The 27,014-nt window shown below is 35.6% G+C and overlaps 7 protein-coding genes across 11 annotated transcripts; 4 read left to right on the plus strand and 3 right to left on the minus strand.

Moving 5' to 3' along the window:
* Nucleotides 1-89: 89 nt before the first annotated feature.
* LOC139102940 (protein N-terminal glutamine amidohydrolase) lies at nt 90-7,888 on the minus strand. The gene is made up of 5 exons (XM_070657153.1): nt 7,643-7,888; nt 7,142-7,303; nt 3,412-3,565; nt 3,061-3,331; nt 90-2,935 (listed from the first exon to the last, which is right to left on the minus strand). The coding sequence occupies exons 1-5, from the start codon at nt 7,735-7,737 to the stop codon at nt 2,781-2,783; spliced, it is 837 nt and encodes a 278-aa protein (XP_070513254.1). The 5' UTR covers nt 7,738-7,888; the 3' UTR covers nt 90-2,780.
* Nucleotides 5,063-6,881, plus strand: LOC139102938 (isochorismatase domain-containing protein 2). 3 transcript variants are annotated; one of them, XM_070657151.1, is made up of 6 exons: nt 5,063-5,214; nt 5,457-5,666; nt 5,943-6,086; nt 6,204-6,389; nt 6,475-6,627; nt 6,700-6,881. In XM_070657151.1, exons 2-5 carry the CDS (start codon nt 5,538-5,540, stop codon nt 6,625-6,627), a joined length of 612 nt encoding a protein of 203 aa, XP_070513252.1. In that variant the 5' UTR covers nt 5,063-5,214; nt 5,457-5,537; the 3' UTR covers nt 6,700-6,881. The 3 variants fall into 3 exon arrangements, with proteins under 3 accessions (XP_070513252.1, XP_070513253.1, XP_070513251.1); XM_070657152.1 differs by lacking the exon at nt 5,063-5,214 and having other exon boundaries at nt 5,419-5,666; nt 6,685-6,881; XM_070657150.1 differs by lacking the exon at nt 5,063-5,214 and having other exon boundaries at nt 5,420-5,666.
* A 6-nt stretch (nt 7,889-7,894) lies between the features above and the next one.
* Nucleotides 7,895-12,719, plus strand: LOC139102933 (uncharacterized protein C05D11.1). Its single transcript, XM_070657141.1, has 14 exons — nt 7,895-8,170; nt 8,317-8,558; nt 8,667-8,835; nt 8,918-9,081; nt 9,313-9,819; nt 9,904-10,155; nt 10,266-10,439; nt 10,583-10,813; nt 10,889-11,069; nt 11,180-11,426; nt 11,556-11,742; nt 11,813-11,956; nt 12,078-12,382; nt 12,460-12,719. The coding sequence occupies exons 1-14, from the start codon at nt 7,960-7,962 to the stop codon at nt 12,527-12,529; spliced, it is 3,084 nt and encodes a 1,027-aa protein (XP_070513242.1). The 5' UTR covers nt 7,895-7,959; the 3' UTR covers nt 12,530-12,719.
* Nucleotides 12,720-12,750: 31 nt separating this feature from the next.
* On the minus strand, nt 12,751-15,522 carry LOC139102935 (uncharacterized). Its single transcript, XM_070657144.1, has 3 exons — nt 14,571-15,522; nt 13,385-13,718; nt 12,751-13,308 (listed from the first exon to the last, which is right to left on the minus strand). Exons 1-3 carry the CDS (start codon nt 15,320-15,322, stop codon nt 13,099-13,101), a joined length of 1,296 nt encoding a protein of 431 aa, XP_070513245.1. The 5' UTR covers nt 15,323-15,522; the 3' UTR covers nt 12,751-13,098.
* A 202-nt stretch (nt 15,523-15,724) lies between these two features.
* Rab14 (RAS oncogene family member Rab14) lies at nt 15,725-19,863 on the minus strand. Its single transcript, XM_070657149.1, has 7 exons — nt 19,575-19,863; nt 18,565-18,677; nt 18,027-18,153; nt 17,763-17,880; nt 17,559-17,677; nt 17,382-17,450; nt 15,725-17,223 (listed from the first exon to the last, which is right to left on the minus strand). The coding sequence occupies exons 2-7, from the start codon at nt 18,668-18,670 to the stop codon at nt 17,106-17,108; spliced, it is 657 nt and encodes a 218-aa protein (XP_070513250.1). The 5' UTR covers nt 18,671-18,677; nt 19,575-19,863; the 3' UTR covers nt 15,725-17,105.
* A 332-nt stretch (nt 19,864-20,195) lies between these two features.
* On the plus strand, nt 20,196-25,532 carry LOC139102501 (uncharacterized). 3 transcript variants are annotated; one of them, XR_011545706.1, is made up of 5 exons: nt 20,196-20,472; nt 21,199-21,303; nt 21,590-21,814; nt 22,964-23,172; nt 23,852-25,532. XR_011545706.1 is itself a non-coding variant. In XM_070656431.1 (4 exons), the coding sequence occupies exons 2-4, from the start codon at nt 21,222-21,224 to the stop codon at nt 23,044-23,046; spliced, it is 390 nt and encodes a 129-aa protein (XP_070512532.1). In that variant the 5' UTR covers nt 20,196-20,472; nt 21,199-21,221; the 3' UTR covers nt 23,047-23,948. The 3 variants fall into 3 exon arrangements, 2 of the variants coding, with proteins under 2 accessions (XP_070512532.1, XP_070512533.1); XM_070656431.1 differs by having other exon boundaries at nt 22,964-23,948; XM_070656432.1 differs by having other exon boundaries at nt 20,201-20,472; nt 22,929-23,948.
* Nucleotides 25,533-25,612: 80 nt separating this feature from the next.
* Nucleotides 25,613-26,476, plus strand: LOC139102753 (ankyrin repeat domain-containing protein 39). Its single transcript, XM_070656877.1, has 2 exons — nt 25,613-25,787; nt 25,935-26,476. The coding sequence occupies exons 1-2, from the start codon at nt 25,613-25,615 to the stop codon at nt 26,474-26,476; spliced, it is 717 nt and encodes a 238-aa protein (XP_070512978.1).
* Nucleotides 26,477-27,014: the final 538 nt, after the last annotated feature.

A 27,014-nucleotide genomic window follows, 5' to 3' on the forward strand; every position in this document is an offset into this window, starting at 1 on the left:
AATAATGTATCATAAAATTATCCTAATAGAAAACCAGTAATGAAAAAGGTGAGGACTGGAGTTTAGGAAATAATCAAAAAGCTTGAGAGTATTCTTTAAAATTCGAAGCTTAGACGAACGGAGTGCATCCATTTATTGTAATAACCCATCATATACTCGAAAGGAGAAGATCGTAAAGAAGTTTTCATGAATCTCTGCAAATATGCGAAAACGTGGCAATAGACTTATGATTTTTAAGTCTAGGCATTTACAGGTCGTAAATGACAATGGTAAGAGAATATGTCACCGAACGCCGACAAATATATATATAATATATATGTATATATATAAAACATTGTATAAGTTAACATTTCCGACTAAACTCTTATCGGCGTATCGAAATCGATACAATATAATTACAATATATCTGTATAATAAATATGAAATATCGATATATATGTATATGTGTACAATATATATATATCATAATCGTAATAATTCTGCTCTGATATATTTAGCAATATCTTGTCTGAACGATAAAGAGAATCTTTTTTACGGTATTTTTGTATTTTGATAAAGTTTTTTCAAGATTACTCGCTAAAAAGATCGGTCCCGAATTTTTCACGCGTCGCGTGTCCGTTAAAAGAAACCTGTCGCATAGACTGCTGTCATACAATTTACACTAAAGCGATTTTCGGTGACTAGATACTTTGAAACCGTAAACTCCTCCACTTACAAGTACGTACGCTCGTAGTAACATGATATATGTGAATCGGAGGTAAATATAAGTATCAATGAGAAAGGTAGAGTGAACTAGTAAGAGACTTTGGAAGGCAAAGAGTGGACGAACTCTTAAGAACTATCGACTCGACCGGTGGGTCTTTTCACGAATGATTGGCACACCACTCGTGGAACCAACTCGTCGAATCGATAGTTCGATAACAATTGCTTGTTGATAAGCTTCCCCGTTTCACTTGTCCGAATAAAGTAATTAATAAAAAGTAAAATCAAAACGGACATAGGTATATTCCTCAAATACGTAACTTTTCCACATCGTCACCATTGTTAAATAATACGAAGTACACGAGGGGAGAAAATCCGCACAAAGGCTGAACTTTCAAGGTTGTCGCATCTGATAAAATGCGCATAACACGCGATTTAACCCTTTGCGTCCAAGGTTCCATCATGCTGATCGGAGGTGGCAAACACTTTACACTTATTTTGCACTTATATCAAAGTCGGCTGGCTATTCTGATGTATCAAGGCCACTTCTCCGTAATCGTGAACGTTTAAACGTATATTACTTATTCACACTTGTATCGCAAAGAGTAATTCGTAAATTCACAAAGTTTTTTTTTTTTTTGATAAAATCTAGAATATAAGGTAACAGATTCAACGGACTTAATGAGTACTAAATATCTTTATATTAAAGAAAAGGTATTTTAAATCTCTTCTAGAATATACGTATTTTGCTAATCTTATTTGTCGAAACGGATAGAGAATCTAAAGCATTTCGTTGTAAAACTTCCTATCGTCACTAAAGCGACGTTCGTTGAGTCAACAGGTTCTTCGATGTTAACAATTGGTCGCGTGACGATGTCGCATATTCATTCGAGTTAAAACACCAGTTAGGGAAGCCGCTCAACAAGCGAACGTGTATCTCTTAAGAATCGGCTTTTAGTATAAACAGTAGGTAAGTATAGCGTAGGTATTCAAAGTAGAAAGTGTAAAGTATCACAAGAATTACAATAATCGTAATAATTACGTTACGTCGCAAAGATTAAGTTCTTGACCTTACTACATCGATCGCACAGTAATTATAAGCGCTTTTAATCGCGTCCCGCGCTTCGAGCACGCGCGCCAATAGACAAAGGGATCTCTATCAAGTCGGATAATCCTCTGTAAATACATCAGTCTTTGACACAATAATTATAATAACACCACTGACAGAATAAAGCCGTGAGAAATATCGCTTTATGGCATGAAGACGAAAGTACTTATATAAAATACGATTCGAGTTCAGAAAGGTGATCAAATGCAATGTGCTACGTTTGTCAGAGAGCGGAATTCCCCCTCCGGGTAAATTTCGTAAAGGAGATTTTTAGTAGAAGAGAGAAAATGGATTTCAATGGAGTCCATTAATACGATGCATAAGCACTTATCGAGAGTATTCAAAAAGCAGCTTAGCAGAATCGTTCTTCATGCGCGGTAAGCCAAATCACTCGACTGGAGAATAAGACGTTCAATCCTGTTATCATATTGCAAAAAGTGCGTATTCTGTTATCATCAATATATACGTAGATTTTGATTGTGAATAAAACACGAGACTTTTTTTTTAATCTTTACCTAGAACCGAGACATTTCGGTTAATAATAACGGATAAATAATTAATATTTGTACTGATAATTTAATGTACTTGTCGGTTTTACGCTACCCGAAGGTTCGCGCAATATTTCTCTTAAAGAAATAAGAAAATAATAACAATTGTCAAACTTATCTGAATTATCTAAAACTTTTACTCACAACGTGGCGAAACTTTGACAAAAGTATCCGCAGCACGATAACAAATTTAATTTAGCTAAAACTACCTCGGTTCCAATTCGATCTCCGTGCAAACTCCGCTAAAATAGCAGTACAACGACTTTATATTTGAAATTCTGCCGTAGTTAGCAGCGTTTAACTGACATTATCAAATTTTCGATCAAATATCTTAGCCCACGGAGGTGCGCGCACCGATACCCTTAGGCCATACAATTGATTTCCCAAGATGTTTAAATTTCAAAGCGTACAAATGTCGGGATTTAAGTCGCTGTGGCTTGCGGCTGAGGCGGCGTCGGCGCCTGTGTGTTGACATTTGGCCTATAAAATCGGTTAACTAATTGTTTCAAACTCAAGACAACGCCTAGTCCAGTTCCTGGCTCCATGTTGATGAACGAGTCGAGATTATCCTTGCAGGCTGAAAGGTATGAAATATAACTAATGAATAAAAAAATGTCGAGACTAAATTGTTTCGTTATACGCATACATATGTGTAGTTTAGAAGCTCTTGGTGTGATTTTTTTGGTGAGATATTTTACGTACTTGGCGTGGAAATCGGCGGGTAATCAGGCGGTGTCTTGATCCAAGTGCCGTCCTTGCGTTTCATGTGATGCCGATTCGATGCAAACTGCTGCAAGTACACGCTGGCGGGCACCAAGCGGAATCTTCTGTGATATTCGGGCCGCAATGCCTCGTCCGATCGAAAGGTCTCGGTCGCGTACTTCCAGAAATGCGTGGGAAACGGCAGGCAGCTTTCTAAGTCGTACACCACCGCCCTTTCGTCGGGCGCGTAGATGAGAATGGCGTGATAGTCCTACAGAGAGACAGAGCAAAGTTCTCGTAAAACGTTAGACTGCGTTCTTGGTCTCGTTACCGTCTCGCTGAGATACTGACCCACACAACTAACTTATCTTCGTCTTTTCCAGAGCGTTGACGCCAAAGGGGAACGCTTCGTCGCTGGTTGCTCACAAAAACGACGTGACAATGCTGCAGCTCGGAGGGATGCCTGGTCGCTACATCTTGGCAAAGTTTCCATATATTCTCCTCACTGAAATCGAGCACGTTAAAACATTTATCGGTGATACTCGACTTGAGTCATTCGCTGGGTGCAAGATTCTACAGAGATAAACCTATTTTCATAATTTCTTTTTAAATTGAAGTAGATAATTCACCGGAACAATTTTTCATAGGCTGGCGAAGAAATGAGAGTTATGCACGTTAATTGCTCTCTTTCTCCAACCGGGTTACGTGTCGCGTGCAATTACGAGAGAAAAATGAAACCGATCCATAATCACGCTCGTGCTAAGCGCGACAACGGGTTTTGCGTGCCGCTGCGTTTCGTGCACATTATTTATTGCATGCATTATTAATTGTAATAAAAGCAGGTTCCGTGTATTTCGCGCTGCTTAAACAACACGTGAACGAGCGCTTGCCGGCAACAAACGACGCGGTGTCAGTGTGCCGCCAGTGTATCGATGGCTGCTTTCCTCCTCCACCTCCCCCCCTCCCAAAAAAAAGAAAAAAGAAAACCATTTATTTCGCAGAAGCAGCAGTCGGGCGGGAAATACGATGCTCTCATTAAATCTGACCTATATACTTATAGCTCTCACTTAATTGAGAATTATGTCCGTGTTAATACTTACACATCAAGATCGCGCGAGATCAGTTCCATCCGCGAGACAAAGGCGCCGTTCCGAAATCGATGTCGAAACGAATATCGGGCTTCGAATTACGCGCCGCGCGCACGCCGCGAGGATGGCCGCGCGCGCGGTTGTCCGCACCGTCGCAACGCGTATCGATCGCAAGGGGGCACGGTGCATGCCGCAATACGGCGAGTTTGTTTGTCCGAGGATCGATTGGCGAGCCGACCGGGTCGGGGTACTCTGGGTCGTGCAAAAAAAAAAAAAAGAAAGAAAAAAAGAACGTCAACGCTTACCAATAGCAGCTGGTGTTGACGCAGTCGGACGCCTTCGTGAAGAGCGGCACCAGGGGCTTCGCGTTCCCGCGGGTCTCAGCCATCGCGTCTTCTTTCCACGGAAGTTCCTGGTACGGGATAAAATGCGGGCCGACTGCCCGAGAACTGCGCAAAGACACACGCAGGGATCGCGGGTAAACGCAAGTGTTAAGCGGACCGCGCCGAACACCCCGTGCGCCTCATAACGAGATAAACGACTCGCGTATCTCTTCGACAAAGCTTTCGTTCCTTTAGCTGCGACGTGCACTTCCAGCCAGGCGGAGCATTGTTTGACTACTGAACCTCGGCTCGGCTACCTTCGCGCGGTCTTCTTCTCATTCCCTGAGATGGCGCCCGGGTAGGACCTCGGCCATTGTGGCCAAGATTACCAGTAGTTTATTGGCTAAAAGCCACGAGATCAAACGTCCCGTTCGCAAATCATTCGCGCACAAAGCAGTCGCTCGAAGGCGAACGAAGTATGCGCGACAATCAGAAGCAGAACGCCAGGCGGCGGCAGATATGAATCGAGGACAGAGGTCGATAGATTTAAAAAAGACAGAAAGCAAGTCGGCAAAGCTTAGGCAAGGGGTTTCTGAAGATGGGAACGAGGTCACACGAGTGATCAGATTTACTGTAGATAAGCGCAGATGATACGCCAGGTGTTCTCCCTGGCGTGTAGATTTTTTCCTCCACGAAATGCAGATTGTGAGAAGTCTGAGACAAAAATAGCGAGAACATAAAAAGTAAGCTACTTTCAATTTACTGTTTTTTATTTAATGCTTTTTGCAATAGGCAAACGTTATCGCAAGCTATGTATTTTTTATAGAAAAAAAACGTCTACCGTTGGCCTTCGTTATTTATTCAGAATATGTTGAAATCACTTGTTGATAACGTTGATAGTGGTAAAACCTTGGACTCCGGATATCACATGACTGCATGCACACATATATTAACACGTAAACGTTATATCATACTTGTTTTTCAGTGTTTTGCTCTCTGCACGGTCGTTGGATTAATACATCTTTCGCACACGCCAAAAACAATTAGTTAAATAACAATTGCACAAATGGCTATAAATCCGGCGAGAGCGATACTTCGGCAAGGAAAAACCGCCCTGTTTATATGTGACGTGCAGGAAAAATTCAGACAGGCTATATTTCAATTCGATACGATAGTTAAAAACTCAACGAAACTGGTAAATCTACAAATTGTATACTTACGAGTTACATTGTATCATATATATGTTAAAGTTAGATTATTTTTTCATAAGTACACATTTTTATTTTTATTGTTACACTTCCTGCTTTTTATTTGCATCAAAACTGATTAATCTCACTTCTGATGTCAATTTGTTTATTTATATATTTATTATTTTATTTAGAAAATAATACAATGTCAGAAGTAAAAATTATCTGAGCTTTGACATAAATGGACATTACCTATTGTCATAACATAAAATGATTGCTTACAGATCAATGCTCTAAAAATTCTCAATGTGCCAATGCTGGTTTCTGAACAAAATCCAAAATCCTTGGGAGGAACCATACCTGAATTTGATATATCTGGAGCCAAAGGACCATTCTCAAAGATGCAATTTAGTATGTGCACTTCTGAAGTAAGTATTTTTCTTATTTTTCTACATATAACATTAATGCTGAATAATATTTATAATATAATATAAATTTTATATTGATTATTTTGATATATAAGTGTAGGTTTTTTTTTTTTTTAGATCAATAATGAACTTGAAACTTTATGTGATGGACAAAGACCTGAGTCTATTATACTCATAGGCGTCGAGACACACGTCTGCGTAGAAAACACAGCTGTTGACTTGAGACGATACGGTTATGAAGTTCACACAGTGGCAGATTGTTGCTCGTCGCGTACCCAAGAGGACAGATTATTAGCTCTAGAGGTATGTTGTATAAATTATTAAATATTCGTGTATATCAAATTAATGGTCTTTATCATTACGTCTATTTTCTAAAATTTTTTCACAGAGAATGCGAGACATAGGATGTCACATAGCTACTTCTGAAAGTATTATATTTAAGTATATGCGAGATGCAAGCCGCAAAGAATTCAAAACTATTCTCAGTCTCATAAAAACACCAAGTCCATATACGGGACTAGTCCCTGTTTCAAGGATTTAGGTATTCTTAAAAAAGAAATTCTTTTATATTTTTTCTATGTAGCTACAATATATATAGTTTATTTGTTTCTAGGCTTATATAATGGGAACATATTGCAATCAATGGATGGTAAGGAGCTCTAAAAAAAATAAAACAGCTGTATTTTATCAAAATATCACTGTATTTTATTTATATAAGATATCAAAAGGCTTAAGATATAATAAGTAACTCAATTAGGTCTTCACAAGTTGAATAAGATTAAGTTTCTCTCAAAATCTTTACTTCATGCCTGTTGAACCAAATCCTTCTGCACCTCTATTTGTATCACTTAAAGTATCTACTTCTTCTATTTTGGGGTAAGTAATCTTTTCACATATCAATTGGGCGATGCGATCACCAGGTGATACTTCAAAATCTTCTTTACTGTGATTGAATAGTACTACACCAACATTACCACTGTAAAAAAAAAATAAAGTAAAGACAATATTTCAATATTATATTGATATAAAAATACACAAGCTACAGCTGTACATACCGATAATCAGCATCTATGACTCCTGCACCAACATCTAAATGATTTTTTAATGCTAAACCAGATCTTGGTGCAATCCTGCCATATGTACCAAAAGGAACTTCTATTTGCAAATCAGTCTTGATTAATTCTTTTCCATGGGCTGGTATAATGTACTTGTATGCACTATGTAACATAAAAGAAACCACATATCATAAAAATGTAAATAATTTTGATGGAACTTTTATAATAATCGTAGGCAGAGAAGAAAAGTTGCACTGCTCATACATTAATTAACATTAATTCAAGTCAGATTCCTTAATTTTTTGGCTATGTTTCTTAGATTACTTAATCGTTTATTAAAAGTATTTATACGTAATATATGCAACATTCGAAAAGTCCGTAACTAATCTAGCAATTACGAATCAATGTTACAATTATATCATTTATTTATAGCTACTGGCAATTGTTAGTAGAAAGTAACGTAAAAGTAAAATGAGCTCTCATTTGGAAAATCAACCTTACCTTCGTAAGTCGTAGCCCGCCGCGTATTCCGAGCCCTTCGACGGCGCGAAAGCCTTTTCCGACAGCTTCGCGAATTTCAGCACGCTCCCTGACATAATGAGATCGTTATCTTTCACGAATTTCTCACAGCTTGCCTCACAGAGTGCCCGACACAACGTCACGCTATACCATTACCACGTTAGCCCGCCGGTTTCCCGCTAAATTAGGTAACAGCTGCGCAGCCGCTGTCCGCCTTATTTGCCTTTTATCATATCGTGGTACTGATGGGAGTCAACCGTAACAAGAGTACACGGAGCCGAAATTGTGAACAATTCTGAATGAACCTCGCCAGGCTCATGTATCCCGGTCCCCGCGTCGCGGGGACCGTTGATAATCCGCAGGAGGAAGACACGGAGATGTTCAGGCTGGTGCACTCGTTAAGGATCAACGACACGATTCCGTTTTCTATGTATAAATCCGCGAGAACTGGTTTGACAGTTTGTATCGCGGATGTAGAAGGCCCAATTGTTAACTGTCACTTCGCACTTGGTAATATTTGTTCACCTACGTTAGGAGAGGATAGCACAGCGATTTTTTTTTTCTGCTTTGCTACGTCTATGATTTAATTTCCACGTTCAGCCACTTCCAAAACCTTTTCAGTCATTTTTATTAATATTAATTTTTTTTTTTTTCAGCTACAGAAGTGCTTAATGACGAAGGGCTTCCTGAGGCGGTAGCACATATTTTATTTGCTGGTAGTGAAGAGTATCCCTATACAAATCTTTTAAACCGCTGGTCTTACAGATGCCTCTCACTTGGCACCGAAACTCATACGTTTCAGGATTATACTTGTTACAGCATGAAAGCAAGTGGGAGTGAAGGATTTTTCTTTTTACTGCCTATATATCTTGATCATATTCTCTACCCCACTCTTAAAGTAAACTTATTAATTATTTATCAATTTTAGAAAAAATAATACATAAATTATTATATTAGATATAGAGAAATGTTTAACATTTTTTTATATTTTTATATTTGGTCTTAGGAAGCAGCATATATTGTAGACATACATCGTATCACTAAATACGGTGATGACGCGGGTACATTATATTTAAATACGAAGAATAAAGAATTAGATGGAGAACATGTAACTTATATCGAATTAATGAAAGCGATGTATCCCGAAAATTGTGGCTATAGCTCGATCGTTCAAGGTATATGCAAGACAATGGATATCAGAAACATGCTATTGAATCGTAATTCTGCCGAAAACGTAATTTATTTTTAAATTTTTAGGTACATCGTCGTACATATCGCAATATCTCGCTCTTGACAATATAAAACGGTATCATGAGAAATATTACAGACCAGAAAACTTAACTGTGTTAATAGTAGGTCAAGTAGAACACGAAAAAGTTTTGGAAGTGTTAAAGCCTTTGGAAAAGAAAATAATATCAAAGGTAAATTATAAATACTCAGTTTTATTTTTAATATATCATAATTAGATTAAAATTGTTAATTTTAAAAATGAGAGAAACAGGAGTAAGCAAAAAAATATAGTCGTATTATTATTATATATTACGATTGAATTAGAGAGGTGGCTGTTAGTTTAACATTATATTCTTTATATTCTTTATTTTTTTCTTTTTTTTCTTTGGCAATAATGTTAATATTTAGGCTCAATATTTTAGGGAGAGAAAGATGTGTTCAAAAAACCCTGGCAGAATCCAATTAAACCACTTGCAAAAAGCATAGACGTGGAGTTTCAATATCCTTGCTACTCCCGTACTGGAGCCTATGTTCGTATTGCGTGGCAAGGACCATCCACGGTTAATAAACTGTACGATTATTTCGGCTTCTGCTTACTTTCACAATATTTAACTGACACAACCGATGGTGCATTGCAAAAAGAATTTGTCAAGGAACAGATAAGCTACGAGTATTATTTACACGAATTTTCGACTTCAGCTTTAAGTTTGATGTTCCCGAATGTGCCAGGTAGCAAAGTTCCTTTAATCACGGAGTCCGTGATGAAAGTACTTGAACATATATCTGATATTGGGATAGAATTAAAAGATATGAAAACCGTAATTCGCAGATATATTATTAAAGTTTTAAGCGACTTTGAAAATAATCTGCATACTACAATCGCAACTGCACTATTTAAACATATGTTATATGGGAAAACAAACAAAGATGTGTGTATGTCGTGCATTTATTGATTTATTTGTAAGCTGTTTTATCGAATATACTAATTATAATTGATTTATCTTTGTTAACAGCTAGATTATAGATTGAATGTTATACATTATCTAAAAAAATTAGAAAATGAGCCTAAATCTTACTGGACAAATCTTTATAAAAAATATTTTGTTGGTGCGCCAATGATTGTGGTAAAAGGCACACCTAGTCGTGGAATGTTAAAAATATTTTTGGAAGAGGAGAGAAATACGAAACTCGATCGAATACAAGAATTCGGCATGCTTGGTTTAGCGAGAAACGATATACTCTTTTTCCAAGCGATAAATGAAAATGTATGTATATATATTTTTATTAAGAATTTAAAATATTTATCTAACTGAAGTATTTTATATCTAAAGTTTATCACTGGCAATTCTTGCTATTGATGATGTTTTTTCTTAAGTCACATATACCCGACGAAGTATTAGAAAGTATACCTGTACCTGGCACAGATTCCATTGATTTCCATCACATTAAAAGTTACAGTACGGAAATCCCGGAGCAGCATCCTGATTTAGATGTGACTCAACTACCATTGTTTACTTATCTAGATCACATCGATACAAATTTCGTTTATGTGAGTATCATACTTTTCATTATATTTGTAATAAAATTCTGTTAAAAGCATAATTCATAAAAATATATCTTTATATTTGCGATAATTTTAAGTTATTGTATCATATTAAATATAATAATTAACTATTTTGTATTTTAATTTAGATGTTTGTCGTCATGGACACTACTTCCATTAATAGGGAGCACAAAAAATATATTCCACTACTGTTAGACCTCATTATGGAATCTCCAATAAAAAGAGATGATCAAATGATTTCTTATGAGGATGTATTAGATGAATTAAAAGCAGATACTGTAGTGGCTGCTGTTAAAATTAGTACTCATAAGCCGACAGGATTCTCATATAATTCTTCTAGTGTTTATTTGATGCTTCAAGTATGTATAATTTTAGACGTGGTGTTAAATTATTACATTTTCTTCATTTACAAATTGCATTTTTTTTCTGTATAGCTTGAATACGAAAAATATGAGAAAGGCGTAAAATGGATTAAAGAGCTCTTGTATAACACTGTGTTAACAGTCGACAGATTAAAAGCAGTAGCAACAAGACAAATAAATGATATTGCTCGACAGAAGACAATGGGTAACAAAATTGCAGATGACTTAATGAAAATATTACTGTATAATGAAGGTAAATCTCGTTTCTAAATTTTTTTTTTAATTTTGTAAATATATTTTATAGAAATACATATATTAAATAAATAAAATATATGCAATTTATATTTTTCGATTAATTTACAGAGAGCAATCCTTTCATGTTCAGTTTATTGGAACAAGAAGAATTGCTTACTGACATCATAGAACGTTTAAAATATGATGCGGATGATATTATCGCAAATATCGAATCAACCAGAAAAACTTTAACATTATTAAAAAACATGGAATTGCATATGACTGTTAATGTCACAAAATTAATAAAAGAAGTTCCAAATGTATATGTTCCGTGGAAAACGTCCTTTTCTGATGTAATGGTTATAGAAAAGACCAAGTAAATCGTTAAATATTTTTAAACAATTTTTTAAAGTTATAGAATTGAAGTATAAGATGTGTAAAGGACTATTTTTCAAATATACATATACGTAATACATATATAATAATAAAAAAATTAAAATTTTAGGCTCAATTTTACTGCTGATTGGACATTGATGACTCTGACGAATCATGTTGCTATTAATGGATGTATTGTGGGATTAGAAGACAAAACAAAGGAATTTTTTTTGCGGAGTTATCCATGTATAAACGACTATCGAAACCCCGATCTTCCAGCTTTACTTGTGTGCTTGATGTACCTCGATCAAATGGATGTAAGTGCCGAGATACTTTTGAATCGAAAACACAATTAGTCGTCGCCATTTCACAGATATATAATTTCAGGGACCTTTATCGCTATTAATTCGACACTCTGAACGTGCACGAGATTTTGAATTTTTTGTATCGTTGCACGAAGGGCTATTGTACCTGGCTATCGATGACGCTACAGATTTGATAAGCGCGTACATAAAAGTCAAAACAAATGTGGTACGAGCAATACTAAATTATACGCAATAATAAAATATATAATATGGATGTATAATTATGAAAGAAAGTAGAAGCTGTATAAAAAAAAAGAATATTTTACGTCACAAATTTCTTGTTGCAGGAAAATCGAGTAGCTGGTCATTGGGTCGACAACCTTTGCGAATCGGCCAAATCGTTCATGATTTTCCAGATTATAAAAATGAAAACTGCCGTAGGAAGTAGAGCGAATGAATTATTAAGATGTTGTCGCGGTATACCACTAGATTATTGTCTTCCATTGATACGACATATCTCTGCCGTTACCAAAGACGATATGACTCGCGTAGGGAATCAATATATCATGCCATTATTCAATCCGGAAGTGTGTAAGACGATTACCGTATGTCACATTTCTAAAATTTCGGCAATAGACGACGGTTTTAAAAAGTAAGTAAAATTCTTATATTGTTTTTTCTTTTTATTTTTAAGTACAAAAATTATACATATTAATTTTTTTTGCACAGAATGCATCACAGTTTTAATATATACAACAATTTTAAAGAAGCTTATTCAATATTATCTGAAAAAAGGTAAAGGCACTTGGAGAAACGTCAATAAAATAAAGGTATACAGGTTAATTAATTAAAATTTTGAAAAATAGTTAATTTATTTAAACGCGTATTATGTTTTTAGAAAAATTTATTTGGAAACATTATTTAATGTGAGAACATGCTAATTTTATATTTAATATACAAGTGTTTTATATAATGTAATAATACAATCAGTATTATCTGTAAATAATATTAATAACGTAATTTATTATTTTAATAGTATACTTTTATTATAATTGCATATACAACGAGATGATCGAAACATAAAACTTTACAATTTTTAGGAGTTTAAATTTTATTGATACTTGCAAGAATATAGAAATAATTATTTATTTTTAATATAAAATATCAGATATATATATATCATTCATAGTATATATATTCATATATATATATATTTCATTTATTTTTATTTTATTCATATATTTTATATATATATTCATATATATACATATATATCATTCATAGTACTGCTATTAATATTTGCTTTGTACGTAAATAAAAATTCGAAAAAAATGTTATATTTTTACTTTCATAATTAGATGACGATTATTACGAAACTTTTACCATTTTTATTTCTAACGCCGACACACCACGTTGCTTGATGGGTAAATAAACGCCGCCATAAATTTGAAATTCAAACATAGTAATATTTGCTGTATCTAAAGGCTCACCGTCTGTTATCTCACGTCCACGATAATAAGGCTTAAAGTCTTTTAAAGGTAAGATTATTTTGGAAAACTCAGTATCCGATATTGGTATCTAAAACAAAAATTTTTTTGGTATATTTCGTCTGAAAGAAACTGAAAGAAAAAGAAATAAGATTTTGAAGCTTTACCGTGAAGAATTGTTCGTAGCTAAAGTCTTCGTGAGAATTTTGTCCTCGATGTTTCAAGACGATCTTGTAGTGCTCGTTTTGCCCTTTTGCTCTGCAAGTAATCTCGATATCTTTAAATTGTGATAGATCCAAATTTGTCAATGTTCTGACACCAGCAAACCCAGCACCATTTGGCTGTGGATTCAGTAGTGTGAAAAAGACTGCTAACTGGAAGAGCTCAGTTGTTTGGAGCACTAAGATGGCTTTCGATTTTCCTTCTGTCCTCACAGTGTCAGACATCTCATACCAATCGTCCACATTTTGCAAAGTGGTGAAATCGAAAAGTATTTGATCCCTAATTAAAATCCAAATATTAACATATGTTAATTTATAATTCATAGTTTTATTTAAAAAATAATTTTTTTTTTGTTTCAAAATTTAGAATAGACTTTTACTTACAATTTTATGTGCTTTATAATTCAGAAGTATATTAAAAGAATTAAAATGCATTTATATAAAGACTGTCATGTTCACTTTTATCTTATCAGTGTCATTATATATATTTTTTTTCTGCTTATATAATAAGTAACAAAAATATATTACAATGCTGACAGTCTAAAAGCGAACATGACAAACACAGCTAAAGTGTATTAAAAAATATATGTTATAATGCACATCAAACTATAAATAGAATTACATGTAGGCTTTGATAATTGGGCTGAAATTAATAAATATTTAATTACGCGATTAAGTCTTCGTCAAGGTTAATCACGCGCATTAAAATGTGCAAGGCTAAACAGGGAATGAGAATTTATTGTTTATTTGCAGCGGGAGAGGTTAGGTGTCTCATTAATTTTTTAATCCTCATATCTTTTTTTGAAAGTCACTGGTCGTACGATTTTCAACTTCTTTTATGGACCCGTGATTGTGCATAACCTATACGCATGATTTTCGTACGTTTCGTAAGCAATAAAGCAAAAAAAGAAGCAACGTTTACACCTCACCCTCTCACAAGGTAACAGGTTAGGAGAAGAGTAGCGATCGCTCGCAAACAACTCATGTTTCGATAGCGTTAGGTCTTTTTTCCTCGAAGACGACGCGAATTAAATAGAGTTCGCCCACTTCTCGATGATGCAGGGCAATGGATATTTGATGTTTCGTTAATAATGTGATCGCGCAAGTCGTTTGAAAATTGTATGTAACGCACCGGCAAAAATAGAGTCCCTCGGTGCTTTCGATTTTCTCCGTTCTCTTGACTACTTCGGTGCTTTCGGTGTTCTCCGTTCTCTGGGCTTCTCCGGTGCTCTTGGCTTCCTCTATTTTAAAGGCGTCTGTGGTTTCTTCGGTGCTTTCGATTGCCTCCGTTCCCTCGACTTCTTCGATGCTTTCGACGTTCTCCGTTCTCTGGGCTTCTTCGATGACTTTGGCTTCCTCTATTTTAAAGGTCTCTGTAGTTTCTTCGGTGCTTTCGACTGCCTCCGTTGTCTCAGCTTCTGTGACTTCTTTGACGGGTTCAGTTTTCTCTGTGCTCTCGCTTTTTTTGGGTTCTTTGGCGGATTTGATTTTCTTGACGGTTACATGATTGGATCTCCTTCGTTTAGAGGTAACGTATTTCTTTTTGGATAGCCGATACCCGGCGGCAATCAGACGTCGTCGTACGGTCCTCGGGGATATGTTTATGTTCGTCGCGTTGATGATTTCTTGGATGGTGCTCAAGGGCTTATCGATAATCGCTGCTATCAGCGCACCATCTTGCTCCGCCGTGGTTTTACGTGGGGCCGTATTGTTCCGACGGTGATCCAATAAAGCAACATCGCCACCCGCGCTATATTTCTTTATCCATCGTCGTACCGTTGGTTCGGAACACGGGATGGCGGCGGCGATCTCTGGCACAGTTTTCCCTCCCTGCCAGAGCCCGACGATCCGGCCTCGCATTTGTGGGTTAAAAATTTGAGGCATCTTGAAATCACGATTGTAACGCCCGCTAAATAAACTGTGTCACGTGTAATATGCTACTCCGTTACAGGACTTACACCCAGTAGAAGTCCAACAAGAGAGACACCATTTTTGCTGCCGCGTTAGCCGCGTAGTGCGCATGCGAATTACGTACGCACACACACATATGCGTAACACGCTGCGACACAGTGATTATATTCAAGCAGAGCATTGAAATTATTAAAAAATTATCGGTTTGTTTTATATACAATAAATAATTACAAAAAATTATTTGATGAAAGAAAAAGAAAAAAGTTTGCTGACATGACTATGGTATGTATAAAATATTTTTACATTATCTTTTATCGAATTTGCAAATGATCGATCGTTTCATTATTGGTTTTGAAAGTTATTTCTAATAAAAGGAACAGTTATCAACTTATTTTTAATGAAGCTTTGCTTATACATGTTTTCAAGTATCATTAATTACCCCTTTTGGTAAGTAAAACTTGATTAACATTCAAATGCATACTTTTTATTATAAGAATAAAGAGTTAATCGATTGTAGTAAAAAGATTTTTTGAGAAATTACATTATCCTAGTCTATGATAATGCGAAAATTTAAACCCTTTATTATACAAGTCTTAAATGCGATTATAATAGGTTAATTAATTAACGAAACAGAGATTCTACCAAAAATTACATTAAGAACTTTTAGTAAAAGACAATAATGCTAATTTTCTGGGCAGATAAAAAATGTAAAAAAACGCGTGACAATATTTTAATTAAGCTACATTCTTTTTCATGTAACATTCAAGTAACATATATATACGACTATTTTTGCTAGTTTAAACTCTACAAACCAAAAATGGATTTTTAATTAATATCACAAATAAAAGATGAATAATTCCATCTTTAATTTGTCACTAAAAACAATGTTAAATTTACACATATATACACATATATATGTGCGTGAGTGTATGTATATGTATAGACTCTTGTCTCATCAAGAATAGAGATATATCTTATATATTAATTAAAAAAAAAGTAAGTTTTTGATCCCTACTTTCTCTTTCCATCTATAATTAGTTTGAAAGATAACTGAAATTAACGCGCATGAAAGTGCATATCTTATAAAGTAAAGCAGGTTTAAAAAGTGTGATTGAGAAAAATCTGGCCGCTTATAATTTAATTTTCATTGATTAAATTTTTTTAAGCAAGAACTCACATGTTACAACAAATATGCAATCCTCCCATGCAAAAATAAATTAGTTTAATATAAATTCTATCGCTTGTGTTCGCCTTTAAATCATTCTAATAGAAATTTTCAGTCAAACATATGAGAAAGTTTGATCAGCTTCTACATATGTGCTTCTACATATGTCGTTAAATGTATATTCTAAATAAATTTTTTTTTTCTTTTTTTTACCTGGTTTCACAAAAAAAAATGCATGAAGTATACAAAACGTCTACGTGAAAACAGTATATAAATTGCAATAATTATACAAAGCTATTTAATCGACAAATCACTGACTCTTCGCGCGTCAAAAGTTAGTTGTATTATCGGAATTATTTTTACAGTATTTTTATGTGTCGAGTACCTATCATATTTGAACATTTTAAATTGATGCTAATTAACAAAAAGAACATTTTTAACGTATTTCATTCTTTTTCTTCAAGTGGACTTTGCTTATCAAAGGGAGGATACAGACTACGAGACAATCTGTCAACTACACTTAGTACAAATCATATATGCATTAATAGTACCGATCAATTAATATATCTATATACAAACAAATAATAAGACCTAACAGGAGCAGGAATCTTTTCCTCCCTGCTGTTCATTGGTTACACCTTGGAGACTGGTGCGACCCGGTTGACTGGGATTATGTTGTACACCAGATTCTGCTGCATTTAGGTCCAATCTATCAACAAGAAATATAAAACTAATTTATAGATAAATGCTATTCGAAATATGTATTAATTTTTTTTTTTTTGTAATTTAAAAATAATCAAGTTATATTCAATATATTGTACTATATATCTTTTATCTTATGCAATCGTAAAATATTGTTAGGCTTACCGTCCGTCTTGTATACTTTGGAATATTTTCTTTGCAGTTTCCAAGAAAGCTTCCTCTACATTATGTCCTCTGTTTAAACAAAAGAATACACGATTCCATTTGTAATTATTTAAAATTAACATTTATCTATTTAAACATATTTAAAGATAAAAAATATAATGTATTAAAAGCACTCACGTCTTTGCGCTAGCTTCGACGAACATCAAGCCATGTTCGTCAGCAAACTGTTTCGCTTCTTCATAGGTAACGTCGCGCTGACCTTCAAGATCACTCTTATTACCAATTAAGAATATGACCTGCACACAGAATTGTTATTCAGTTACATATTATATTACATATCAGTTACATATTATAAATTGTGTAGTACAATAATATACATACAGTGCTCGGATTTGTTAAATTCCTTGTGTCTGTCAACCAGCTGCTAAGATGATTATATGTTGAACGGCGTGTAATATCATATACCATTAACGCTCCAGCTGCACCGCGGTAATATGATCTGAAAAGAAATATTTTCTACTTTATATTTGGAATTTTATATTTATTTGATACAATTATAGCTTAAGACATTGTAGTCATCAAGAGATACGGCGATGTCCTAATGTAAGAGACCGACTGTATATTTTAACGCGAGTGATTGATTACCTAGTAACTGCTCTAAATCGTTCTTGTCCAGCAGTGTCCCATATTTGCAATTTTATCTTCTGTCCTGCTACTTCTATGATCCTAGTCCCAAATTCGACGCCAATGGTATGTGGACAATCTGCCATGACTAAAATTTCAAAAACCATTTAATTTATTCATTATTACGTCACATATCATTAATAATAAACCAAGCATTGAAAAGAGATAGTTATATCTAAAGATAAAGAATTTAATAATTCTTTTAATTAAAAAATAATTTTTTTTAATTACAAATTTACAAAGTCAGCTCACTGCTGCAATTACAAATGTTTTTTTTGTTGTGCACACTGCATAATAGTACATACAGTATGATGCACTGTAGTCATAAATTATGTAGACATATGATTACAGCACATTCTTTATGGATGTGTCATAAAAGACAATGATAAGTCACAGCATTAATGTGACATAATTTTATAAATAATTTTATTTGAGGCCAAATGAATGCAATTATATATACATCTATATATAGTATATATATATCTTTTTTGTTACTCACATTTTTTTTCTGTGAACTGATGAAGCAGGCATGACTTGCCCACTCCCATATCCCCTATAATGATGTACTTAAAGATATAGGAATAATTATATGGACCGGTTGACATTTTGCACCTGCAATTAAAATTTTTAATGATAGTATTATTGCATTTATTTAATCATTACTCATAAGCTAAAAGTTCTTATAAACAATGCATTTGCAGCTTATTGTTAGAAACTTAATATTGCCAAGAGAGATCTGAGATAGATTAAATTAATCTCATACTTTGCAGAATATCCCACAGCCTTTTGTGTCTTTTAACCTGAGATAAGATACATGACTCACAGTGCTTCAACAATAGGTCAGTATATCTCAAAGTATGGTATTAATCTCAACAACTAGCTTTGCAACATAATTGGAAAATTTCTAAGAATGCTTCAAAAGTTTGATATCAATTTAGGTTAATCAATATATGTTACATTAAAGTTATTAATTTTGTAAAATAAGTTATACAGTTTTACAAGTTAGTTTCCTTAATATATCATATGACAAAATGTATACAAAAAGTCTAAAAGTTGTTAAAAAGACTAATATGCGATAGCGAGCTTTGTAACGCGTGGAGAAACCTTTACAAATTCATGAATAATTCACGAATCGCTGGGAAAAAGTTTTTTCCTCTTTCTATTTTTTTTATTCTCAACGCCGGATACTCCGTTAGCAAATCCGTCGTTGTCGAATTACTTCAGTTTCGAAATAGATTACTATTCCCTAAGCGAGGATATATGCGTTTGTCACAATTCGAGTCCTCGGCGGACGCGGATCCGCCGAGCTAGCAGCGTCAACAATGCACCCGCGCCGCCCACTCCCATAATTACGTTACGCCTAATTAACGCGATCAACGGAGAATACGTGGGAGATTCGACAACGACGGCGTGTCCGAGTTACGTGCGATATTCGATCACCGGGGCTGATGTCGATAACTGGCGGTGGGAGTCACCGATGTCAACAATGTCGTTACTCCGATTACTCACGCTCGGTTCGTGGAACGGCTGTATGTAGTGGAAGGCTGCTCGCCTGCGACCGCTGGCCCGTGACCGAGGGGTGTGAACAGTGGAACGCGGCTGACGGCGCGTTCGCGGGCTTGTGCTCCTCGCGCGCGGGCTTACTCTGTCATCGGGTCGCGACGGCGACAACGACGTGGACGTAACGCTCGCCCCGGAGATATCACGCGCAATATGGCAGGCCGCGTTACCGACGATGGCGACGAGCGAAACGTCAAACCACCTGTCACTCGCTACAAGTCCGTCCGTTCGTTCGTCAACTAGCCTCGCTCGATCCACCGCGCATTCGCGTAACTTCACCTGCCGCGTGGCGCTGTCAGCTAAATTCACGCGAGCACCGGGAGCGAATCAGAGTCGCCGAGACGTTCCAAAGTTAGTCTGAAATAAAATTATTAAGGCCGTTTGTTTCAATTTTCAGAAAGCTTTACCTATCCTTTCAAATTAAAGCGAGGCTATTTAAATCTCGAAGTAAAATTAATTTCTCGAGTTCCGAAATTATTTTACGTCGACAAAAATATACGCAAATGACGCAACCAATTAGAACGAGGGCTCCCCATTTGACACCGCGCTCCGTATCTAATTCGTTTCTTGCGTCTATGACCAATTACTGGCATCGAGCGCACCGAGCAGAGTACTGCGTACTTTTTGCGTTCATTCTCCTTCGTGAATCCAAACACGTAGCGATTAGAGCGATCTTTAACGTAAAATAATACTTTGTTCAGGTGAAAAACGGAGGCCGGGACAGGATAAAAGAGTCAACATCACGTACGTGGCCGATTGCTCCAATTGTACCGCTGAGAAGGCGTTGAATTTTGTAAGCCGCACATTTTTTCGAGGCTCGAGTCTCTTCGTTCGTCTTCGTTTATCGGTAAGAATCGATATACATGTATGTCAATTAGAACTCATACGACGCATGTGTCGAGACAAACTATTTTTTTCTTAGATCACATTAATTACTTTGTTATTTACATGAAAATTATATTAATTATCGCTTGCGACATTATTCTGCCTATTAATTATCACTTGCGACATTATTTAACGTTTATTAAACAACAAAGGTCGAGTGATGTCGCAAATAAAAATTATCTCTGTATAAGCTCTGATCCAAATGGAAAGTAACTGTAACAACGTTTAAATTTATTAATTATAATTGTCCCGTGAAATGGCGATTTATACAGCGCACTGTGTCACGTTTTCGCCTGATGATTTTCTGTAATAGCTTTCATCGCTTAATTCTTACAAAATGGGAGTATATGTACTCAGGTGTGGTTCAAAACAAATAATATTGATCAGTACGATTAGCCCAATCAATTTTGCAATAAGAATAATAAAGTATCGGCAGTAAAGACGTTCGGAGCGATATGACGATCTTTCTAAACTCTCTGGACTTTGTTTAATATTTCTAACGCTCGATTTTGATAAGCTAAGCTCTAGTGTAAGTGCGCTACAAAGTTGTACATTAATTACTGTACGCCTATGAATTTAATAATTCTCACCGTCACATGGAATCGGAGAGATGTTAACAGTCGTAAAGAGATTTACACATTTACTTGAATACGTGTTACATATATCTATAGTATGTCGTCTATTGCAGATTGTCTTAGCCGACTATTACAGATGCCATACATTCTAGTACGTGGTAACCTAGCATCGTACAGTCATAAGTATCCCTGGAGGGTTTTAGTATCAGGGCTCAAAGGTACGAATATCCACTGTATTCGCCTTTACGCAAATGCACATGTTACGCTTTTGCTTATTCAATCTTTTCAATTAGATAACGCGACACGTCATATTTAAAAGAACTCTACGTTATCTATTTTTAGTAATCTCTACACACAGATAATGAAACGTAGTAAGATAGCGGGCCGTAACGTATACGCGTCGGTTGAATTGATATACTCGGAAAATTAGATTATAGTTAGAAATACTGTAGGCGTGGTAAATAAAGATTTTTTAGGTGAAAGTAATATTCAATTATGTTGTAGCGGCTGACATAGAGCAGTTGAGTCGCTTCTCCTCAATTGGATATTGCGATGACTCGACGATAGTGTATTTGCAACATCCTTGCATAATATTGACTGCTTTAGAGGTACTCGGTTACAAAGTCGTCGCATCCTCGAGTACTAGCATTAAGCAGGATTATAATGAGTACATGTGGACTATGAGAAAAGAATTCTCAGAACCCGAACCTGAAACTGTCGTAAAGGCTGGTATGGCTCGAAATTCGTATACTGCTACTTCAAGAGCACCTGATGTAGTATAAGTGTGACGTTCATTAGGCACGATCATTCTAATGCTTCTAAGATAAAGCTCACTTCATTATCTGATTTAATAATCTCAATTCACTCTCGCAAAGTAAACAAGTTGTTACGGCATGTGCATATATTAAAATTAATTCAAGGATTTACGTATATTATATGGCATTTACAAAATCTTTATTTTAATTTGCACACGTGTACGTAACAATTTGGTTTCTGCACTTTAACAGTTAATTATGTTATAAGTTATAACGGCAGTTCGCATAAGTTCCAACGTATGCATAAAATTATAATTTGGCGATGTATTGAATTTTGTTTTATTATTTAGTATTATTTGATAAGATTCCAGTAATATTTTTTATTCAGAATTTTATGCATAATTGGAAAATATACGAGCTTTCATTAAAAATTCATAGTTTTAACATTATTACTTGCTTAATGCATTGTGTGTACCGTTTGTATGTGCTATATTTCTCCTAATAGAAAAAGAATTATTTATAAATTATTTGCAATATTTAAAGAAATTTATTTAGAACAAAAAGACAACAGAGAATAATTGGATTTATAGCTAAATCAGTTTTCATTTTTCTGTTTCGAAGTGCTTGTTATTCCGATAAAAAATTGTCTTCTCATTATCATTCTTTCAATACTTTATTCTTTTATTTGTTTCCTATTGGATCGAGATACAATGTCTCATGTTAATGTATCAGCTTCAATGTTTCATTTGATCGGAATGTGCCATTTATCCTGAAAGTAGCTTTACAAATTATTTTAATATTTTTGCAATATATTTTGTTCGAGTACCATTTTTATGTTAATCGTATTTTTAAAATATTAGTTTAGAAAAGAAGCTTCTTATTTTATCAGAATATTTATTAAAAGGGAGAAAATATCACAAACGGAGGTTTTACGATAATTAGAGTGCCTCCTGATCGCAATAGTTTTCTGATTTTTCCATTAAATTCTATAAAGAAACTGCCCGACAACTCGAAGTGATTTTTGTATCACTTTCGAGATAAACGGCTCCGATCGTCACTCACGTGCGTCACGTTTGCTTTTCTTCTAGAAGTAAAGCACAACGAGGTATAACGATACTTTTAGCGCGACAATGGCAACAACATCAACATCCAAGAAGCAGGATGTCGCCGACGAAGAAGACGACATTTTCTATTACATCGGTGTAAAAGCGTCCCCGTTTGCGCCTGAATGTGTGGTCTTCGGTTTGTCGCCGAAGGAGGTATCGGCTATACGCAGTCGCTTCCCGCTGTCCCCCGCTAACGCAGATATCTTGAATGGAGTTAAGATAAAAGGTTAATGATCCAGAATTTCAACGTCGCCAACAATTGCATGGACCGGTTTTGCGATATCCAAAAAAGATGCAAGATCTTTCTCACGACTGCGAAATAGATTTTTGTTCACGCACGAACGTTAACTCATTGCTGAGACATGCATGTCGGAGAGTATACGGTGGTATTCAATTTGATTATGAAATATTTGTCATTCATATAGACTCGCTTGCAGACAAATACAAGAAATTTGTACAACCTGCATAATTAAATTTTGTAAAGTCATGATTTTAAACGTGAATCAGCTTTAATTAAAAGCTTGGATTGTATAAAATCATTAGCAGGCACTTTTAATTATTAACTTTTATTACAATTATTAACACGCATAATTAGTAATTGTAAAATTGTATATCAGTGATTTATAATGGAAAAGAAATATTATATTGCGCAAACGTTAAGGTTTTTCGTAGCAAGGAGATTCATAAAGGATAAAAAAAAAACGATTTATTGAGATTTGGTTGTTGAATATTTAAGTTTTATTAATTTAAAATGAGAGATGACAGATAAAACTTAATTATTTATAAATATTATAATGATCAGTCAAATTTAGACAAAATTTTTTATAATTAAAGTAATAACAATCATGTTAATTCTTGAGAGAATAACTCTCAAAAACTTACATTACGCACATTATTGATTTCAGGCGCACCGTTCTCCGTCATAAATGCTTTAGCTGAGCTTGGCTATCGAGTTATTTGTAGTGCCGGGGAATCTGAGACACTTTGGACATTACAGCGGGAAAATTAACACTATAAAAAGTCGACCTTACCGCAAGCGATATAATATATACATATTTAAATGTCTATCTTACGACTTACAAATACATGTGTGTGTCTTTACGAATCTTTAGAAATTAGTATCGATAATTCGATCAGATTTGCAACATCATATTTCTTTTGTATTTAACTTTTTCATATTAAAATATGAATGTCTATTTATTTAAAACTACGATTGTAACTGTACTTCGGCAAAAGTTTATTACACATTAAAATGTACATTTATATACGTGCGGACCAATTAAAAAGGCTTTATTTTTCAAATCGATGTATTTTGCCAAATTGGATGGTACGTATATGAAGCGTAGTCTTAGAATAGTGGACGAGATGTTCCATTTTTCTTTAAAGAAACTAACACGCTGATTTGTTAGAAATCGAAGGTTGTTTACGTAATCGAACGTAAGAGATTTTGTGTACCGCGGCGATGCCGGACGTCTTCTTTTATAACTTTTAAAAGAGTAACGCAGTAAAATTTTGTAATCACGATAAGACTGTTGGAAAGGGAGGAAGATATGATTTCGAAGATTAAACCACGTGAATACTTTAGCGACGTGCAAATTAATGGCGTTGCAATAATAATTTTGCGAACGTGGAAGTTTCAGACCAAAGGAACGTGCGTCGATTGCATTATGTCCATTATATGCAATACGGAAGTATTAATTATACAATGATTTGTGATATCTTTACCTCGTTGCATGGAAAATGGGTTTTTTTATGCTTTATTGAGGGTCTGCGTGAGTCTTGTAGAATCCAGATTGGGCCAAATTGGCACAGTCTTGTACGAAATTGGCCTAGACTGGATTCAAGCTCCGTCTATTTATATTTATGGAAAACGAAACTACGATATGTGCAAATACATTTATATATATCTTTATATAGGATAGCATTATGTAATAGCGTCTATGCAATATCTTTTCCCACCATGTGCTTTAATAGGTGATCTACCATGCAATTATTGTTGTTGTTACATGCGAGATATTCCTCCGGATCGATCACGGTCCAGAGAGTTTAAGAGTATAAAACCAATCAAAAAGAAAAAAAAACCAGTTGATATGAAGTTTGTGCCGTTGTTTACTCGTGCCACCGTTTTATGAATCTTATTGCAAAATTATAAATGTTTAAAGATATCTTGAAAAGTTTACTGCAAATTGTAAATCTCTATTTTGATTGTAACGAAGGTTTACGTGCTCGTTAAAAGTTGAATCTATTGGAAAATCAAGTAACATTGTAAAGAGCAATTATCTTGTGATGTGACAGTTATGTTAATTTGTGTATAAGTACAAAAATCAAAGGCCTAAGTTGGTGATGGGAACGAGAGTAAAGTATATAGTATTATAATTTGACAGTCTGAGTAGTTTGTACGATTCATTTGCGGTTTGCGTTAAATCGATGCGATAAATTTGATATTAATGTGTAGCCAATAATATCTGTCACATGTTAGATTATGTTTTGCATGTACAACAGTCATATGTGTAGTATAATTGAACGTTGTACATGATCGTGTACGTTATAATGTGCAAGAAAATAAATACATCACTAAAGAGTGCAGTTTGTCGTACAATTTATACACGTCGAAAAATCTTTGTATCCGAATCGAAGCGTTTTTAATTAATTAAGACGAATTATGAATGCACCCCAGCTGGTCCGAACTCAATGTAGAACTTTTAACAATTATTTGCAGGTTTAGAAAATCAATGGAACATACTCGTGATCACAAAACGTGTTGCGAATTGAGCGTTCCACGGTACAACGTCTGCCAAACAGTAGACGAGATTGGTTTCGAACGTGGAATTTGGACAGCAGGTAAACGAAAGTGTGACACGCGAACGTTTGATTTGATTAAAATTAACAGTAAGCATGCAATGAAGCGTTCGGGGTGCGCAAAGTTAACATCGATGGTTTCTAAGTTTTGGTTTTTTAATTCTTTTTCTGCGGGTCGCGCAATTTCAGCGCTGGAGGGTGATGTCGATCGCGTCAATAAGCTGCTAAGGAAGGGCGTCTTCGTCGACGCGACTGATTCCGCCGGCTACACGGCGCTGCATTATGCAACACGGGCTGGCCATATCGATGTATGCGAAATTTTATTGAACCATGGAGCGAAGGTGGACGCATGTACCCGCGGCATGAAAGCAACGCCGTTGCATCGCGCGGCTTCCAAGGGCCATGTCCAGATCGTTGAGCTGCTATTGCGCCACGGCGCGACGTCCAATTTGAAGGATGAAGACAGCAGGACAGCCCTACATCGAGCAATCCTAACGGCGACCAGCTCCGCCGAAGGCCTCGAGGTCGTTAGGATGTTGCTGCCGATTACCGATCGCCGTATCAAGGACAATCATGGGTGGACGGTCGACGATGCGTTTGAACATTGGAAAAAGACGGAGAGCGATAGCGAAAAAGTAAAAACAATGGAAACGTTGTTTCATCGGTGCGGCGAGAAATCAATATCTACGAGAGAATCGGAAATTGCGCGAGATACCGACATCAAAGATTAGATTTGTAATTATATGTAATTGCGGCAAGATTTATAATGCTTTTTGTACTTTCGAATACACTAAAGCGAATCTTTATCGTACGTGTGTCAGAGAAACTGTCGTTGGAAAAGGACTCGCGTTCGAGTAATAACATAAAACTTATATAATTCGAGATGATTACTTCGAAGTCTGATGTAATAAAAATAACGGTGATTAATAAATCGTGTCCTGAAAAGAAAACATTTTTTCCCGTTAATGCTAGGTGTTTTGTGATAACCGGCGAGAGACTCTCTTTGTCAGTATATTCTGACGAGTTTCGCTGAGTTTTCGTGAAAAATTCAATGCATCTAAAGTTTACTACAGAATTTTTAGAGCGCCGCGACGGCGCGAAGTTGCCGGCGAAAGGCCGGGAGTATATAGACTCTGCGGGGAATGGACGGACAGTCAGACGCACGGACGGCACGGTCGGAGCCGGAGGGTCGTGCACTTGATATTGAAGCGGCTCGCACCGCTTCGGTCGCGTCCGGTGGTGGTCGAGTGTTCCCGGCGACTCGGTAGT

This window comes from Cardiocondyla obscurior, linkage group LG05, assembly GCF_019399895.1.
Source record: "Cardiocondyla obscurior isolate alpha-2009 linkage group LG05, Cobs3.1, whole genome shotgun sequence".
In the NCBI taxonomy this organism is placed as follows: Eukaryota; Metazoa; Arthropoda; class Insecta; order Hymenoptera; family Formicidae; genus Cardiocondyla; species Cardiocondyla obscurior.

Coding starts and splice junctions, on each gene's coding strand:
- LOC139102933 (XM_070657141.1), top strand. CDS start 7,960: ATGAACCTCGCCAGGCTCATGTATCCCGGTCCCCGCGTCGCGGGGACC. Junction 10,156..10,265: donor TCCAAGCGATAAATGAAAAT/GTATGTATATAT, acceptor TTTTTTCTTAAG/TCACATATACCCGACGAAGT. Junction 11,070..11,179: donor AATATTACTGTATAATGAAG/GTAAATCTCGTT, acceptor ATTAATTTACAG/AGAGCAATCCTTTCATGTTC.
- LOC139102753 (XM_070656877.1), top strand. CDS start 25,613: ATGCACCCCAGCTGGTCCGAACTCAATGTAGAACTTTTAACAATTATT. Junction 25,788..25,934: donor ACGTGGAATTTGGACAGCAG/GTAAACGAAAGT, acceptor GCGCAATTTCAG/CGCTGGAGGGTGATGTCGAT.
- LOC139102938 (XM_070657151.1), top strand. CDS start 5,538: ATGGCTATAAATCCGGCGAGAGCGATACTTCGGCAAGGAAAAACCGCC. Junction 5,667..5,942: donor TTAAAAACTCAACGAAACTG/GTAAATCTACAA, acceptor GATTGCTTACAG/ATCAATGCTCTAAAAATTCT. Junction 6,390..6,474: donor ACAGATTATTAGCTCTAGAG/GTATGTTGTATA, acceptor ATTTTTTCACAG/AGAATGCGAGACATAGGATG.
- LOC139102935 (XM_070657144.1), bottom strand. CDS start 15,322: ATGCCTCAAATTTTTAACCCACAAATGCGAGGCCGGATCGTCGGGCTC. Junction 13,719..14,570: donor GAGGGACTCTATTTTTGCCG/GTGCGTTACATA, acceptor GATTTTAATTAG/GGATCAAATACTTTTCGATT. Junction 13,309..13,384: donor GCTACGAACAATTCTTCACG/GTAAAGCTTCAA, acceptor TTTTTGTTTTAG/ATACCAATATCGGATACTGA.
- Rab14 (XM_070657149.1), bottom strand. CDS start 18,670: ATGTCAACCGGTCCATATAATTATTCCTATATCTTTAAGTACATCATT. Junction 17,881..18,026: donor CGATTTAGAGCAGTTACTAG/GTAATCAATCAC, acceptor ATTTCTTTTCAG/ATCATATTACCGCGGTGCAG. Junction 17,678..17,762: donor ATTTAACAAATCCGAGCACT/GTATGTATATTA, acceptor TTCTGTGTGCAG/GTCATATTCTTAATTGGTAA.
- LOC139102501 (XM_070656431.1), top strand. CDS start 21,222: ATGCCATACATTCTAGTACGTGGTAACCTAGCATCGTACAGTCATAAG. Junction 21,304..21,589: donor TTTAGTATCAGGGCTCAAAG/GTACGAATATCC, acceptor ATTATGTTGTAG/CGGCTGACATAGAGCAGTTG. Junction 21,815..22,963: donor TGAAACTGTCGTAAAGGCTG/GTATGGCTCGAA, acceptor CGATACTTTTAG/CGCGACAATGGCAACAACAT.
- LOC139102940 (XM_070657153.1), bottom strand. CDS start 7,737: ATGTCAGGGAGCGTGCTGAAATTCGCGAAGCTGTCGGAAAAGGCTTTC. Junction 7,304..7,642: donor GCGGGCTACGACTTACGAAG/GTAAGGTTGATT, acceptor TATGTTACATAG/TGCATACAAGTACATTATAC. Junction 2,936..3,060: donor CCCGCCGATTTCCACGCCAA/GTACGTAAAATA, acceptor CATACCTTTCAG/CCTGCAAGGATAATCTCGAC.